The sequence below is a fragment of the Vespula pensylvanica genome, chromosome 10, assembly GCF_014466175.1.
Source record: "Vespula pensylvanica isolate Volc-1 chromosome 10, ASM1446617v1, whole genome shotgun sequence".
Lineage (NCBI taxonomy): Eukaryota > Metazoa > Arthropoda > Insecta > Hymenoptera > Vespidae > Vespula > Vespula pensylvanica.
The window spans coordinates 6392693-6405154 of record NC_057694.1 but is presented as its reverse complement, the minus strand read 5'-3'; the positions used below and the strand labels follow the sequence as shown (position 1 = coordinate 6405154).

The 12462-nt window shown below is 34.2% G+C and overlaps 1 protein-coding gene and 1 long non-coding RNA gene across 3 annotated transcripts in view; both read right to left on the bottom strand.

Moving 5' to 3' along the window:
- LOC122632618 (rho guanine nucleotide exchange factor 12) overlaps positions 1-12462 on the bottom strand; it is a 50890-nt gene that overhangs the window by 25829 nt on the left and 12599 nt on the right. For both annotated transcript variants that reach the window (XM_043819650.1, XM_043819649.1), the window contains exons 3-6: positions 11551-11798; positions 10792-10841; positions 10080-10137; positions 37-299 (exon numbers count right to left, since the gene is read on the bottom strand). In XM_043819650.1, the coding sequence (XP_043675585.1) occupies positions 37-299; positions 10080-10137; positions 10792-10841; positions 11551-11722 (543 nt within the window). In that variant the 5' untranslated portion in view covers positions 11723-11798. The remainder of the gene's footprint in view (positions 1-36; positions 300-10079; positions 10138-10791; positions 10842-11550; positions 11799-12462) is intronic.
- LOC122632619 lies at positions 8704-9529 on the bottom strand. Its single transcript, XR_006327901.1, has 2 exons — positions 9394-9529; positions 8704-9333 (listed from the first exon to the last, which is right to left on the bottom strand). It is a non-coding gene; the product is annotated as an uncharacterized LOC122632619 (long non-coding RNA).

The following is a 12462-nucleotide window of genomic DNA, read 5'->3' as shown; positions in this document are numbered from 1 at the left end:
GAAAAAAAAAAAAAGAAAAAAAGTAATGCAACTTACATCGACCGGTTGCGGTCCGGTGATAAGGGCGTTGCAGGGTGCACTACCACTACTACTACCCCCCATTGGTATAGTCGACGCCCTATAAAGGGAGGTCGTAGCTTGCGAGGGTGATGATACCATCGTCGTACCAGACTGCAAAACTGACGACCTTTGATGTTGTTGACCGGTCGAATAGCCAATCTGTAAGCCCGTACCCATTGCTGTCGAACTTCCAGCACCGAGTGGTTTCTGCTGCACCGTCAATGCCACCTGCGTTGAGGCTGCAACAAAGGTTCAAGGTCGAGGATTAGTCATTGGATATTTTCGCATGGCTTTGTGGTCCGACACAGCACGGCATGGCATGGCACGGCACTGCTCTGCTCTGCTCTGCTCTGCTCTGCTCTGCTCTGCTCTGCTCAGCTCTGCTCAGCTCTCCTCAGCTCTGCTCTGCTCTGCTCTCTTCCTCTTTCTCTTTCCCTTTCTCTTCTCTATCTCTATCTCTATCTCAATCTCCTTCTTCTTGTTCTTTACTCTCCTTCTCTATACTCGACTTTACTCTCAAACGACATTACTTTTATCGAACGTTAAAATCAACCATTATTATTTTCGACCATTTTCCTGAGCCCCTCAAAACACAGACGAAAATAAATTTTATACCGACGACTATAAGATGCACATTTTAAAATGCACTGAGTCAGTCGGATGATTATGAAAGTGGTCTCGTTTAAGTTCTACATCTACATTTTGAGATATTTCGACATTAATTATTTGAGAAAACGAGAAAAACTCTAGTGAAATGTTTTTAAACATTATTTTCTTATGACGACGAAAAGCATAGAAGAAAATTAAACCGGTATAAAGGTGTATTTCCTCGAGGGAGAAAAATTATTCTCTCGCGTAATTTCAGTTTTAATAATGGCGCATGTAACAAAGGAAAAAAAAGAATAGAAAAAAAGAAAAAAAAAAAGATACACGAGTAAAATTTCGAACTTTCGATTATTTTTTTTTTTTTTTTTTAGACAATCGCGTCTCCTCAACTATCCGAGAGAATTTTATCAGAAGTTTTTTAGGTAATGAGTAAAAAAAAAAAAAAAGAAATTCTCTCACGTAAGAGACATCGCAGGAATGTTAACGTGTCCTACCGCGTTCAAATCGTTTTCTAAAAATTCACGTTGTTAAACTCCGAAACGCGAACGTCATTCAAGCGAAAACTAACGTCGTACTAGCGAACTCTTCCTAACTGTTTAACGTAAATATTTAGGCTGGCATACGTATTACCGATCTCTCTGAGATCGTTAGTTAATTCATGTGTGTATGAGTACATGTATATGTATATAAGAGAAAACGAGAGAGAGAAAGAGAGACAGAGTCTCGTTTGTACCGAATACGAGAAGAACTTAATAACCTAGAATACAGTGTAACACAGAATCGTGGGTGAGTATCATCCTCCTCCTCCTCCTTCTCCTCCTCCTCATGGTCATCATCAAAGTCATCAGTAATATGTAATTTATTATTCTTTGCTTCTCCTCGAATATCTACGTATATGTATATTCGTCTCTATAAATGAAAGAGAAAGAGAGAGAAAGAGAAAGAAATAAATGAACAACGAAAAAAGAAACAAACTATTCCGTTCGTCGTCCATTTTATTTTCTTTTTTTCATTTTGTTTTTTCATTTCGAAAATGAAATTTTTAATGTATTTTCTTTTCGTTATTTCATTTTAAAAATTACTCTCGTATCTCGTAAAAACGTTCTTCTATGGATTTGTCTATTTATTGTAATATAATAATACCCTATGTTTATTCTATACTCGGGAAAGAAAGAGAGGGAGAAAATGGTGTTGGTGGTGGTGATACGTGGGGAGAAAAGGGAGGGGGGCGGTGGTGGGTGAATGCGATATACGCAAAACGATTGAAGCGCTTGGCATGTTCCTCGGTCAAAGAAAATAATCGTAATACCGTGAAATCGAGAGTTCGATCTCTAACTCAGTCTGCAAAGTACGCACTAACGTACGCACGTAGGTACGTACGTATTCGCTTACTCGCAGTATGGAGGGTACCAAAATATTTGCATGCATGTCTACCGAGGCTGCTGCATGAGTCACGTGTATACCAACTCACATACATACACACGCGTATACTATCACATCAGACACCACACTACACCATACCATACCATGCCACACCAGACCGCACACCATGGTATTACGGAACATTCGTACTTTCGAGAGAACGTAACGTAGCCTTGTTTTCGAATTATAGTCACGGTCGATAGTTTTGTAAAAAAAAAAAAAAAAGGAAAATACAAAAGTAAAAATACAAAAGTAAAAATGATTTTTTTTTTTTTTTTAATTAAAAAAAATAATTATATATAACGAGACAAAAATTGTCCGTTTTTTTTGTATCAAACTACTTTTTTTACTTATTAAATGATTTTGAATCGTAAGTTGTTATATAAGTCTCTCTCTCTCTCTCTCTTTCTTTTGGTTTCGTGAGTCATCGATGCTACTTCTCTCTCTCTCTCTCTCTCTCTCTCTCTCTCTCTCTCTCTCTCTCTCTCTCTCTCTCTCTCTCTCTCTCTCTCTCTCTCTTTCTTATTCTCTTTCCCAAGTATAACTAGATAAAAGGCGACTAGGATTCCGCCGCTTGATCGAGACCAGCTGTTTTACTTACGATCAAGCAACGAATGCCGCCTAAGCAACAGTCATAATATATCCAAGAACGAAGTGAAATTATGGAATAGCTTGTGAATCGTCGATTATGTAAAAGCTAAGAGCTATGATAATCCGTGCAATTTATTTTGCACGGCGACGACGACGCGACGACGACGACGGCGACGGCGACGACGACGACGACGACAACGACTACGACTACGACAACGATGACCACGAGGACGAAGACGAGGACGATGATGATTATCATAATGATTATGATATCCAAGTCCGTGAGAACCATTTCCTAATTTGTACTCTCCGAAATCGTATCTCTTGAATAATGCGAGGACAAATCTCTGTCTCTCTCTCTCTCTCTCGCTCATATACACACACACACATTGCGATTACGTTTCGACATTACGTCGTTTAAATTGTAACATTCAACGATATAGGAGAAGAAAAAGAAAGGAGTGAATAAAATATAAAAATAATAAAAAAAGAAATAATGAAATAAATGAAATAATAAACAGTCTCTCTCTTTCTTTCTTCCCCCACTCTATCTATCTCTTTCATATTACAATTACGTATTGACATTACGTCGTTTAAATTGGAACATTAGACGACGTAGAAGAAGAAGAAGAAGAAGAAGAAGAAAATGAGCAAAGGGTAATAATAAAAAGTTCTATAAAAAAAAAAAATAATTATTATTATATATATATAAGCACGTAAAGAGTAAGGATGACAACAACAAAAATAAAAAAAAAAGAATACAAAACAAAATTAATAAAAAAAAAGTAAAATAAAAAAGAAATATAATAAAACAATACCAGAATAAAGTTCCACTGGTGTTTGGACCCAAGCTCTTTTTAGATCGTACGTGGATCGAGTTTTCATGTAGGCGCATTTGTAGCAGCCCACTGAATAAGATCCCAATAATCACAATTTCGAATGATAATGAAAATTTCGATTAATTTTTATTTTATTTGTTTTCTTTTTAAATTCACACGTTTCCTCGATATCGATATACGTTTTCAAAGACAACGTGCACTTAGAGAGGACGCACGATATAGGCACGACGTCCTACTCGAGACTGCGTCAAATCGTGCGGCTGAGTACGAAGAAGTCGAGAGAGAGAAAGAGAGAGAAAGAGAGAGAGAGAGAGAGAGAGAGAGAGAGAGAGAGAGACAGAATGAATACGTGTATAGATATGCGTATAAGAGAGACAGAAAGAGAAAGAGATATATCCCGCACAAGAGAACGTGGTGGATGGATATTTGTACCGAGAAAACTTCGGAGCCAGGTGTGTATTAATATGAATGACGGAGGTTCACTGTTTACAGACACTTATACTACATAAGAGAACTAGCATAGCAGCACACAAGCTACGATTGGTGTGTGACCAGAGATCGACAAACTAAAAGTTTAAATCATTATCGTCATTCGTCGCCGCCACCGCCGCCGCCATTATCTTTGTATATTACCGATTTCTCTTTCTTTGCACATTCGTTCGTACCGAAGGGATCGTCATCGTCTAAAAGAATGACTTTCAATTTTCTTCCACCTCCATCTTCTCCTCCTCTTCTTCTTCTTCTTCGTCCTCCTCCTCCTTCTCCTCTTCCTCCTCCTCCTCCTCCTCCTTCTCCTTTTCCTTCTTTTTCTTCGATTCCTTCCTCCTGTGTGGATTCCCTCTTCTAAACGATGACGTCAGACACAGAATCACTTTACATACGTATAGGAAATTCTTGCGTAAAATTGCTATGCAATTACCTGAGTATATCGATTTAAAATATATACGCTTGAATTTTAATCGATCGTCTGTGTTTATTAAAAAAAAAAAAAAAAAAAAAAAAAAAAAGAGAGATAATAAAAATAAAAAAAAAATTAAAAGAATGAGGAAAAAATTATGGAAAGAAATATTATACTTATGTTACAAAGAACGTAAATCTGTCAATTCTTTATAACTTAATTGTTTTAGTTTGGATTTTTAAAAAGAGAAAAAGAAATTGTATAATGTGAAAGTTATAGTACAACTTTGTATACAAGTTTATATTAATTTTAAGTGTAAATTATATTTCACATAACATATTTATATACTTGTATAATAAATATTGTATTATATATACATATGCATATTGTATATCATCTAGCTCTATCTATACCAAGTTATAACTTATTTCATTTTTATATTATATTATATTTTTGTATATGTAATACAGACACAACGCGACACCCACGACATATTTATTATACAAGTTATGCATATATGCAGAATATATTATATTAAGTTAATCGTGATACACGAATTAATACAGATACACAAGCATGTGATATCAAAGTTAAATATTACTTTATAAAGTATTAAAAATGAATGATGTTTATATGTATATATGTTTATATGTGTCTATCTATGAACATTCTCTTTTATATATAAAATATTAAAATTATCAAAATATCTGCATCGTTATAAGAGAATAATAATAATAATAATAATAATAATAATAACAATAATAACAATAATAATAAAAGATGATCATTCGAGATTAGTTCGTGCTAAGAATGAGAACCACCAATCAGAACAGTTGGTAAGCTCAAGAAAGAAGACGATTGAGTCAGAGCTCCTGACACACGGTCAGCTGCAACCTCCGCGATTTTATATATATATATATATATATATATATATATATATATATATATACACACATGTATTTTTTCCTCTTAAATGTATCTTTTTGTCTTGAGAAGAAGGAAGGTTACGTTCATACGTACTACTACTACAACAAGTGCTGCTGGTCGCCATTAACAACACAATCATCCATGATTTCGTGTAACAAGCTTGATATAAATCGGTCGATATGTCTTTTCTTGACAATACAGTCGATCCAAAAATACATTTACAGTATCTGTGTGTGTGTATGCGTGTATGTGTGTGCGCGCACGCTTTATATATGCATGTATATAGAGAATGAGCAGAGCTTTATATTACCCGACACACTTTTCCTAATCGCTATCGATTCAATCCTTCGCACGTTCTCACGCGAATGTATGCATGTATATTCTCCGTTCGATCAATACGCAAAACTTAAGGCAGATTAAAATGAAAATGATTCGTTGGATTATCACTGGTTTCTCTCTTACTTTTTTTTTCCTTTTTTTCTTTCTTATTGTGTCAATACATTATTCATAAAGAAAAAGAAAAAAAAAAGAAGAGACAGTGGTACATGTATTATAAAATAGAGGAGTGGGAGATTGTGACCACTCAAAACTCCCTAGACGATTTCAAAAATCAATTACTCTTTTTCAAGACTTTTTAGGTAGTGCTGCAGTTTGAAAAGGAAAAAGAAAGAGATAAAGAAAATTTATGATCCTGAAAAAATACTTAAGAAAGAGTAATTGATTTTTAATATCATTTACAATATTTTCGGTTCACCCTGTATAATATTTTTTATAAAAGAAAACAGTGTGTGTGTATATATATATATATATAAATTATGAAAAAGAATATTCATTAGTTTTTGATAATCGTGATCGAAAATAATGAAAAGAGTGTGGAACATTAATAACATTTTTCATACAAAAAAAAAGAAGAAAAGAAAAGAAAAAAGATAGTAATCTGTGCAGATAAAAATGATGAGAAAAATTATTCTTCAGTTTGTAATCACAGTCGAACATAATCAAAAGAGAATCGAGAGACGTTCCTTTTTTACGAGGTCGTTAACAACGATCATGAGCCAGTCAGCTGCACAGCTCAGATTTGGCATTAAGCCGTAGAAAATCCGAGAATATTGAATTTCGAATGGCGAACCCTCTCTACTGAACTTTGAATAAATTCATGACTTTGCGAATAACGAAGGTTTCGTGGAAAAAAACCGTTCGGGTGAGCAGCGCGCGCGTCTAATCTTTCTAACGAAAATGCTGACTCTACAAAAATCATTTTCTTGGGACGATCCTTCCTTCCTTCTTTTACATATATATATATATATAAAATCGACTCTACACATAGAAGCGAAGCATTCTAAACAGATCGAGCAGAAAGATACTCCCACGATTTTTATAATCAATTATTACTTTCTTTTTCCGAGACTATCCATCAAGTTGCAGTTGGATTTATAGTATTACAATTTTGAAAAAGAGATTGATATGAAAAGTTTTGATGAAAAAAAGAAAAAAAAAAAAAAGACAAGAAAAAACAGTATATAACGATCTTTTTTGTTTCAAATCGCCCTCAAAATCTTTCCTGTCCCACCCTCGTGTATTTACAAAACACGTAGAGTAATCATTATTTACGAAGAGATTGACGAGAACGAATTCGCGTGGAAATTCGTATCCGAGGGGTAAGTGAGAGAACAAATTTACCTACTCAACCAACACGACGACGAATCACGTTAAAGATTCTTTCTTTCCTTCTCTCTCTCTCTCTCTCTCTCTCTCTCTCTGCTTTATCTCTCTTTATCTATCTCTTTCTTGTTCTCTCTCTCTCTCTTTCTCTATCTATCTTTTTTCAAAAGTTGTATCTCAATGTTCTCTATCTCCGTTTCTCTCACACGAAAGAATATTTGTCGACCGTCTGATCTGTAGATGAATGGCGAGAGGGTGCGCCGACGACGACGAAGACGACGAAGACAACGACAACAACGACGACGACGACGACGACGATGACGACGAGAAAGCCTCGGCACGGTTTCGTCGTTGATTTTAAATATTCATGAGTTACAAAGAACACACCAAAAGTGGCGACGGCGTCATGGAAGCTACCGAATTAAGAGGGGCGTTATGTATATATCGATATCAAAGACAATACTTGGTACTATTGAGTATGTACCACCGAAAATTTCATTCTACAACAGATTTTCTACTACTTCTTTTCATATCTCTTTCTCTCCTTTTCTTTCTTTCTTTTTCTTCTTTCTCTATGTTCTTTCTTCAAGGACGAAACTTCCCCCGTGCTTGTTAAGTCCATAAGATTGTCGATAATACGATCGTAAAGAATAGCTTTTTCTTTTTTATTTTTCTTATATATAGATTTATACAGGACAGGGGTAACGCTTCGGAGATCGGTCAGCAGTTTTTATGGGTGGAGATCTTAAAAGATCGATTTATCTTTCCCGATACTTCTTTTTTTTTCTTTTCTTTTTTTTTTTTTCAAATCGTAAAACCATCTATCTCGCTTGTAAAACTAGTAAGTCCAATAACAAGCTCAAAAAGTAAAATCGTGAAAAAAAGTAATCGATTTTTAAAATTGCTTAGAAACTTTTGAGCCCCGTCCCTTTGGATATTATATTTTCTACTCGTTTCTAGTGACTGGAGTTTTGTTAATTAATTTATTTACACACACACACACACACACACACACACACACATACACTAACCACGTCTCATTAAATATAGTAATAAATCATTTTTTTTTTTTTTTTATTAAATATCTATCTCTATTCTTGAAAAATAGTCAACAATAATTCAGACCCTTTTGAAAAATTTGTCCTACCCTTTCGAAAGTAACGTTTTCTAATGGTATATACCGTTAGATATTTATATTCAATCGAATTTCTTAGAAGAGAATGAATATATTTATGTTCGAATAATGTTCGAATAATATTCGTGGCAGAGGAAGCAAGAAAATTTCCAAAGTCGAACACGCCTACGAGAGTAGCACGAAAGCGAAACACGTCTTCGTCTTCGTCTTCGTCGTCGTCGTCGTCGTCGTCATCGTCATCGTAACTGTTTCTAGCCGCAAAGAAAATAAAGACAGAGAGAGAGAGAGAGAGAGAGAGAGAGAGAGACAGAGAAAGAGAGAAAAAGAAAGAGAAAGAGAATAACGATCGTCCTTGAAAACACACGAGTACAAAAAATGGATGGTGAATGAAATGATATGCATATACGGTGTGGGAGGGGTTAACGAATCGGAAAGTTGCTAGATGATTTTTAAAAATTAATTACTTCACTCTTTAAGTATGTAATATTACGATTCGAAAAAGAAAATTCAACTAAAAAAATCCCGAAAAAGGAGATAACTGTCTGGGTCATACAAGAATTTCAATCGCAAAAATAATACTTTTTAATAAAATATTTTACACCGTGCTCGGCATATCTATTTTTCCTCTTGTTCAATCTCATGTTTTTACAAGCTATTCCAACGCGTTTATATAAAATTCAAGTACTGCAAGATAGATAAAATCAAAGACAAAAATAAAAGATTTAAAAAAAAAAAAAAAAAGGAAGAAAGAAAGAAAAAGATTAATTATGTAAGTGCGTAGTTCGACAACAATTTTGAAAGTCAATATCACGAAAAGTGATTACTTTTTTCACGGAATGGAATTTTTAAAATTCGCTTTAAGAACTTTTGGATCCTACACATTGTGATTTGAAAATAATGACAATAATTGTTTCGCGATTAAGCAACGACGATTGGAATAATTGACATGCGATTTAACGAATAAATCAGCTGATCTCTGATAACGTATAAACGATATATTATCGTAGATTTTAAAAGGGACGCGAACTTTTAAGCAGCTCTTTTGATATTGTTGTTGTAGTCGTTGACTGCTGATACTGCTGTTACTGCTATTGTCGCTGCTACTGCAGATGCTGATGCTGATGTTGGTAATACTGGTAGTGGTGGTTAGTTACTGATGACAATGCTGACGCGATGCGCGTGTAGTACCTGTGCTATGAGTAAGAGAAAGACAGTCGACTAAAACGGTCACCGCTATAAACTCGCATGCTTACATCACTGAAGGCACTCTCTGCTGCTTCTTTCATCCTCATGGTTCGTCTTTGTCGTTGTCTTCTTCGTCGTGACCGTCGTCGTCGTCGTCGTCGTCGTCGTCGTCAACGTCGTCGTCGTCGTCGTCAACGTCGTCGTCAACGTCGTCGTCAACGTCGTCGTCAGCGTCGTCGTCGGCATCGTTGGCGTCGTCATCGTTTTTTTCTTAATTTACGTCGTTGTATTATATATCCACACGCACACTCGTATATGCATACATAAGTACACGTACGTACGTTACACACGAAGAAGAGAAAAAAAAAAAAAGAAAATATTATAAAGGCGCTCTACGATAAATTCATAAATTATTCCAACGCGATTGGCAACTAACAGATGAGACGAAGTTAAGAGACGAAAACGTTCGTGTCACGTTTTATGTGGAACCAGAATCGACTCGACTTTTGATTTCGAATGATCTCTCTCTCTCTCTCTCTCTCTCTCTCTCTCTCTCTCTCTTTCTCTCTTTCTTTCTTTCTTTCTGTTACATCATTAACCTCGCAGAAAAAAAGATTCGACAAATGTTAGTATGTATGTTTATATATATGTATATATTATATGTACATATATATATACACACACACATTTTATATGTATTATGTATATACGCCTGTACAAATGTCAGATTATAGGTATATATATATATACTCACACTTTATCAGCTTCACCACGTCCGTGTGCGTGGACTGCATTACGTTCACCCCATTGACCTAAAAAAGTAGAAACAATCGTTATTCACCTTTTTACTTTTCATCTCTCTCTTTCTCTCCTTTCTCTCTCTCTCTCTCTCTCTCTCTCTCTCTCTCTCTCTCTCTCTCTCTCTCTCTCGTTCGAACACGTCAATTATACGTGTTCTCCCACGCACGATTTCGAGTATATAAATTATTAATTCGAGCAAAGAGAATCGCTACTAGCGTTCTCGTACTTGCTTATGTATTTTTTTTTCTGTCTCTCTCTCTCTCTTTTTTTTAGCGGTACTTTGATCCATCTATATACGTATGTGTGTATATGCATTATATATACAGACGATATAGAGGATCATTTGAAAAATTCGCAGCTTTCTTTTTTATTTTTTTTTTCTGTTCTTCTTTTCTAAATGTACGAATCTCGTTCTTGAAATGAAAGAAGCAACAAATTTATCAAATAGTTCTAGTACATAGATATTTTATATATTCTTAAGTATAAATATTTAGAAATGTTACTGTAATACTATATATCGTAAATATATATATAAAATGTATAAGAATATTTGCAAATTTGTCCATATCAAGAATTGAATAGAGAAAATGAAGTTACAAATAAATTATTTATATGTAACTTGATCGATTGTGTATTTGATCGATAATAATTCTAAACCAACTCACCTTGATTATTTTGTCGCCTGCGTGAAGGCCGGCCCTAGCTGCTGCTCCACCTACAATGTTATAAAATTATTACATTAGATGATAATAATAATAAAATTTAAGAATTATTTCGTTAATCATTCTCGAACGGACTATATTCCAATTAGAACGAACGAAGATCCGAACGTGGTTTGCTTTTGAAAAAATGAAAGACTTTCAGACGTTTAATAAACAAATATTGAAGTCATTTTATTCCACAAAAAAAAAAAAAATGTATAAACAATGTATCAATTTGGTTTTGCCAAACAGAAAAATCAAAATTCACGAAACTAAGAGAAACGAAAATATGTACTAAGAAAGATTCGTCATATTCTTACAAACGTACATATTTCTATGTTTATAGAAAAAGGGATTACATTTTCGTATAGTTCCAAGAAAAATATAAATGGTATGACATCCAAGAAATTCAAAACTGAATTAAAACAAACGTAAAGATACTTGGAACGTTTAGAATAAAATCGATATTTGCGAAAAGAAAAAAAAAAAAAAAAAAAAAGAAACGATAAGAAATTTGTTAAATGTGCTTCTTATATCTAAATAATAATCGAAAATGAATAATTGATTTTTAAAATCAACTACGGCCTTGTAAACCATTTAGAAACTTTGGAGCAATTTAAAAATAAAAAAAAATAAAAAATAAAAAAAGAAACTAAAATTAGAAAAAAGAAAATAAATGAAATTCGTGAATAACAACAACGACAACAATAAAAATAGATTTACCTTCTTTAACGGATTGAACGTAGACAGGATTATCACCAGAAACTTTCATCCCGAATCCAGCTTCATCCTTGCACACGTAGAGGGTGGTGACCGGTGCTGGCTCAGAGGCTCCACCCCCGGCGGCGCCTCCACCACCCCCGAGGCTGCGCCGCAACGCCGCCGTTCCATTCATCCCTTATTCGATCTCCGCCTGGCCCGGCCTCACCTCTGCCCCAACCCCTGCCCCTGCCGTCGAACGACTCTATGACCTGCCGTTGAAGATATGTTCTTTTATATATACATATATATATATATATATATGTACACATTTTATATATGTGTATATATAAACACATCTTATATATATATAAAATTTTATATGTACACATACATGTGTATGTGTGTGTACATCATGTACGTACGTACGTACGTACGTACGTATGTATGTATGTATGTATGTACGTATGTATGTGCACTCAAATCCAATTCACTTTATGTCAATAGGCAATCGACATGTTACGTTTAAATATAAAAAGTTTTCTTCTCTCTATTTTTTTTTCTTTTTTTTTTTCTTTTTTCTCTTTTCCTTTTTTTTTTTGAAATACTATTTAAGCTTTACGTAATTTTGAATTTATATGCTTACTTGTGTAAATTATTATTAAATATAAATATGTAGTTTAATTTTTACATATATAAATATGTAAAATAATTTTTAGTGTATATCTCAAGTTTTCTTTTAAACATTCGTTTTTGAATATAAATTATATTAATATGTTATAGGATTGACTGAAACTTTCTAGGTTTATGGTTTTACAATTTTAGAAAACAGAAAAATTAGCTTATAAATAAAGCTCTCCAAAGAAGGTAATTCATTTTTAAAATCACTGATAAAAAAAAAAATGTTACCCATCCTGTGTAATGTAATTTCAAGTT